General features: G+C 40.2%; 1 protein-coding gene across 1 annotated transcript in view; it reads left to right on the forward strand.

Moving 5' to 3' along the window:
* Positions 1-1,195: 1,195 nt before the first annotated feature.
* The window catches only part of LOC109525729 (SHC-transforming protein 3), a 12,150-nt gene continuing 7,350 nt past the window's right edge, over positions 1,196-5,995 (forward strand). The window contains exons 1-4 of the mRNA XM_019886471.1: positions 1,196-1,392; positions 1,462-1,523; positions 1,595-1,943; positions 2,892-2,962. Coding sequence (XP_019742030.1) covers positions 1,387-1,392; positions 1,462-1,523; positions 1,595-1,943; positions 2,892-2,962 — 488 coding nt within the window. The 5' untranslated portion in view covers positions 1,196-1,386. The remainder of the gene's footprint in view (positions 1,393-1,461; positions 1,524-1,594; positions 1,944-2,891; positions 2,963-5,995) is intronic.

Here is a 5,995-nt window from a genome sequence, read left to right on the forward strand (position 1 = left end):
TTTTTAAATCTTTATTGAACAAGTCAGGATACAATTCTCAGGAAACATAAAAGGCGCTAATCCAATCACCGAAGGCGCACGGCCAGTCTCGACGTAAGACCTCCTAGCTAGCTCTAGTAGGAGACGAGAACAAGTCAGGATACAGGATTCAGATCACGAGTCTCAGACTCGTGATCTGATTTGGCTATTGAAACCTGACGGTGCCCGTTCATTTTACAGCGCACAGGGGCCTGCTCTGTTCAATCTGAAGGCCCCGAGCAAGTTTAATTTACCCGGCAACACAAGCTAGATGAAATATGATTGGTTAAAAACTCTACCATAATAAATAAGTTATTTTTCGAGTGGCTTTCAATGTTATTTAAAATAACATTGAAAGCCACTCAACTAAGTGGAAATAATATGACGTAAAGAATACAGAGAATAATTTTGTTAACATATTTATGAAAATAAAATAACAAATTTATGTTATTCTCAGAAAAGTAAATTTAAAAGTAAATTTACTTTTCTGAGAATGTTTAGGCCAGCAGAGAAGGCCTTGCTGGCCCTCAGGGTCTGCCACTGGTTGCACTACTACGGTGACAGGGCGAATCTTAAAAGTACTTTAAGCTTTAAAGGTGAACTTCATAACGAACATGTCCAACTGTTCAATGTTTCTGTATTTTTGGGTCTTCTCTGCATCATCAAAAAGCGACAAAAGTCACAATACTGTAATTGACAAAGTAGACGTGAAATTAAAATAAAAAGCAGAGTAAGTCAATGGTCAGGATAAGGTGAATCATAAAATCCTTGCATTTGCCACAAATGCGTCAGGAATTAGACCTACGCGCGGGGCTGTACACTTATTTACTTTTCACTCTGCGCCATACAGTATTTCTTCGTATTTTGTGCGCTTGCATCCTCACAGAGGTACAGGATTCTGTTTACATTAGAAGTTTCATTATATTTTTTTGTGTGCGTGTGTGACTCAAACGGCTACATAAACATATTGGATGTACCGTTATTAAAATAATAATTAGGCATTACGTCCTGCAGCGTTTTTTTTTTCTTTTTTGTTTCGTTTAGGTTCATTTTTTTTAATGTCCTGCAGCGCGTGTGTCCTGTGTGTGAGTGTGCAGCATGAGTCACTCAGCCCTGCTGTGATTGGACGGTAGTTTTAGGGACGGGAGGGGTGAAGGGGGGGGGGGCTCATGTCAATCTCTCTGCTCCATTCACACGCTCATCTGCACGCAGCTACTCATTGACAAACGAGAGCTTCCAGTTCATTCATAAGAGCTGCGCGGAGAACAGCAAAGGAGGAAAGTTGTCAAGGGAAGGACAGTTGGCTTCAGATGTTTGACTTGGAGTGAAAACAACAGGACTTAAACTATTTGGGATGTCCCATGTTGCATGCTGGTGAGTACCATTTATATTGCAGGCTAATTCAATGAACGGATCAGCAACCCATCTGCTTTCTAATTGTAGTCTCCGTCTTGGGTCCCATCAACCGATTTCATCAGGACATCGTACAACCGAACGCTAACCAGGTATAGCTCATACAATCAAACGTTCTATTCTTGCCGCATGTGTGTTTCAACGCACCTCTCTCTATCTCCAGTAGTCCCAGCATGCTGAAGCGCACCAAATACAGCCGTCTGCACAACGATTCAAGGACCTCTCTGGACAATTGGTCTCTTTGCTTGGACTCTGACTTTTCCCATGATCCACCGAGGGATTTCGTACACGATGTCCCATCGCAAATTCCCCCGCACGGGCTAAGTGGGCCCCGAGTGGCTGGAAGCATTGATAGGCACCCTGAGTGGAGTGTGCCCAATTCCCCAAAACGACCGATCACTTTCCATTGCATGTGTAGCTTTCCCAAGATGTCCAACTGTCTTTGTTGCCCTCAACACAAGTGCAAGCAGTGCTCTTCAGTGGTCCATAGAGTGGTCCACCATCACATCAAGGTGCATGTACGACTGTTTTGTTTGATGTCAATTGGGGTTAACACTACACCATACTCTATCCACCATCACACACACTTCACGCCCTCCTTTCAGACAGCTTCCTGTGTATGCAGTTGTGACTCATCCTGGCTTTGCGCTTGCTGCTACATCTCAGCTGCTACTGTGTGGTGTGCGCGTGCGTGTGCGTGTGTGTGTGTGTGTGTGTGTGTGTGTGTGAAACTGGTAATTCAGAATCAAACAATTAAGTGTAGCTCTTCACAACTGTCAGCAAGCACACGTACAGTATGTCCTTTACATTCCCACCAACTCATACCGCCCACATTTGCACATGTTAATTTTGGATTCTGGTGTATATGTGAAGCGGGGTTTTACTACATACATTGAGCCAATAGAAATGCACATGTATGGGAAGCCATTTGAACATTTATTCAATGTCCGTGTTTGGAAAATGTCAGAAAAGGTCATACGGTAGTGGAAGGTAATTCAGTGGTAACTTGACTTTTTGTCTTCTACTTTCTCCCTTTCATAATTTTGCTGTTGTAAATTGGGAATTTCTCCATTGTGAGAAAAAACAAAGGGTTTCTTATCTTATCTTAAACCTAGTAAAACAGGGAATTACACTGTGTATTTAAAACAGCCACACAGCTTAGCCTTTCAGTCATCTAGCTTAATGCAAATGCTAAATTATATCTGTTGCATTGCTTTAACCTTTTAACCATTTGCATGTAATGTTTGAGGAGTGTTTTTTTTTCCAAAATTAATTTAATTAAATCGTATATTTTTCTTAACATGTACTATACGTTTTAATGTAATCATGATTTAGGTACGTTTTTTATTTTCCTACTGTATATTTATTTACATCCACTGTTTTTCTTTTTAATCCTGTCCAGTACATTTGTTTAAAATTGTATTTCTCACTTTAATCCGGAACGCGGTTGTGCTTTTCAGTATATGGGTAGTGTGGAGGTGACCCAATCCATGAGAACCCTCGACTTTGATACAAGGAAACGAGTAACACGGTAGGTTCTCCGCCGTTACCGCTTACATGCCGAATAATACGAATAACTTGTTTTGTCTCAATCTGTGTACTCCTAAAAACAAAAACGCTCGAGAGGAACAGCAAATAGAATGTGTGACATTGTTCTCCTTGCCATTTGATAGTGGCGTCTCACTGCAGAGTGCTCAGTTGACATGACTATGGCAACCTCTGTTTGCAAAATTACCGCACAGGGAATTGGCCAGAAAATCCAATTAGGTGAATTTCCTCCTGATGATTTCGCATACACTTATTACGAAAGAGGAAGTTGGAAGAGGGAGGGAGAGAGACTTAAATCCATTAAGTGCAGTTTGTCTTCAAGGAAAAGAAAAAAACTTTTCCAAGAAAAAGTCAGACACACATATGATCAAGCCTACTGTGGGGGATGTATATATTTTTGAGGACATAATAATCATTCGATCCCCAGCTGGATTGATAAATTTGTTCGCAAAGAAATGAACAGTCTTTTATTCAGTTTTACATTTTTTTTTTTCCGTTGAGTATAATAGGCACAATACAGTAGTGCCTTGACGGACAGATTTCATTCGTCCTTTCCATCCCCACAAAAAAAAAAAAAAAACCAACAGCAACATTGTTTGCAATGCGTCACTAAAATAGCACCCTATATTGACGTAAACAATAAAAATATATAACTGTCACAAAAATAGAATTTGAAGACTTAAACAGTTTGTGCATCATGATTTCATGAGTGTCTTGGCCACCAGGGGGCAGTACAAAGTAGTCGTACGTAATACAGGGAGAAGTGTTTCATTGCTAAGTAATATTTGCTTTTCACAGATGACAAAGAATGTAAGCCTGTGAGTATTGTCTAAAATGTCTGTCTACATGTGTTGCTGACCCGTATGTGTTCAAAAATCCATTGCTTCAAAGGTTAGGACTTCTCACTTCTTCTGTATATCCCTCCTCCCTTGCCGTACAGCGACGCACCGTGACAGTCTATACCTGTAATGTAGGAATCTAAAAGGTCGCCTCATGGACCAAAACCCCGATCAATGGTAACCAAAATGTATGTTGGCATTTTTACTTATGCCCACATGAACCTCTGAGAATATTAGCATGAATGATGTTAGTATTCGGCATTTTAGGGTGTTTTCTTTTTCACAGAGGCGCTCACTGCAAAGCTTATGTCACTTCACGAGAGAAATGCGTCATCCATAAAATACAAAACGCATGACGTGTTTGCTACATTACACAATGCCACACTTTGCTATATGTGCAGGTCTCTCGCATGCAAACCTTGATGTATTCATAGCGTATACACCTGCGTACCGAACCTTATTTTCAGTAACACCGTAATTGGCTGTTGCAGATTAGATTGCTCATCAATCAAACAAAAATGACATCACTTTTTCTTCATATTTTTAATGACTTGGTGATAAGCAACTTTAGTATTTCACAACACAAAAATAGCTAATATGATTAGATCAAATAAAAACTTTTAAAAATTCGAAGCCTCTGTGGGGACTGTTGGGGGAGGGCATAAGCATCTTGGTGGGCGGGCACCGAGAAACATACAACACAGCCAGCTTTCTTCACCAATTGGATTGAATTGTTCACAACTTTTTCAGGTTTCTGTCAGTCATTAGTAAAATGGGTGTCTGTAGGTACTTAAGATGGTTAGGGATGATTCAAGGGATGGATGAAAACCCTGTTCCGTCCATGCTTAGTCTGCCCTTTTAAAAAAAAAATAAAAATAAAAAATGTATCATTCTCCGTCGTCCATCCCCAAAATGGGCATCCGTCTCAAGGACAGAATGCCCATCTCTGCCTTTTACCGTACATATATTCATAATGTGTCCAGCCCTAGTACAGAGCATTAAAGCGGGTGAGCTAGTGTCGCAGCGGTACTCACACAGACACATTTCTCCTTATCAGGGGCGCGCAGAGGGTGGGGTGAATGGGGCACCGGCGACCTGAAGACATTCGTCTGTGATTGTCGCCGATTGGGGAACTCGGCTGTAAATACTGGCCATAAAGTATGGACACATTTTTGTTCGGGTCCATCCACTTTCTTTTGCATGCCAAGTCCAATTTCTGTAGTCTTTGAACAATTACTTCACATTGTCTTGTAACATAAGTGCCATTGGCGGAAAAAAAAAAGATTCGATTTTACAGCAAGATGCAAGCTACTCTGTGCGACATTTATGGCTATATTATTGAGTTACTTTTGCAGACCCATGACTGTGTAAGCATCAATTGAATTTTCCAGCGAAGCAAAGGTGGAGCTTTGTACACGTGGCCCACTAGCGGGAAGTTAAATCTATAATCTGATGACGGGTTGCTTGGTAAACTGTCTGCTTCAAAACTGAGAGTGAAAATGTTTTAACTTGTTGACTCAGACGGATTCTCGGGATGGATGGGAGCAACATGTGATAACTCTGATGGCCTTTAACAGCGTAGCAAGAATGTTAACGAGATCAAAGATCTGGAAAAAGCACAAGTTTGTCTTACACAATGGTTATGCAAACGGTTACTGTTAAATAATTTTGTAGTACTGTGTTGTGTCATCCTATTCCTAATTTCACAATTTGATGTATAACAAGACACACTGAAGAGTAACTCTCTTTTGATTTTTTTTCATTTCTGAAAACAAAAACTATTATCGAGTGTATTTCAGATTTCAAATTTGGATGACGTGTGTGTGTGTGTGTGTGTGTGTGTGTGTGTGTGTGTGTGTGTGCGTGTGTGTGTGTGTGTGTGTGTGCACCGAAGCATTTCACACATCATATTGAAATACACTCATATATGTTGAAATGTGCTCATTTCGTGAAATACACATTTTGATTGTGCGTGTAACCCCAAAATATTCTGTAGTGTGTGAAAACATTTGGGTGGTGTGTACATACCTGTCAACTCATACGGTTTAGCCATAGTTCATACGGATTTTGTGGTGAATCTTACGTATATTGGCCATATCGCACAAATCATACGGATTCTGAAAATTTTCGTTTTTTTTTTTTTTTTTTTTTTTTTTTTTTTCACCTTAAAGATTATT

This window comes from Hippocampus comes, unplaced genomic scaffold, assembly GCF_001891065.2.
Source record: "Hippocampus comes isolate QL1 unplaced genomic scaffold, H_comes_QL1_v1.1 scaffold261, whole genome shotgun sequence".
In the NCBI taxonomy this organism is placed as follows: domain Eukaryota; kingdom Metazoa; phylum Chordata; class Actinopteri; order Syngnathiformes; family Syngnathidae; genus Hippocampus; species Hippocampus comes.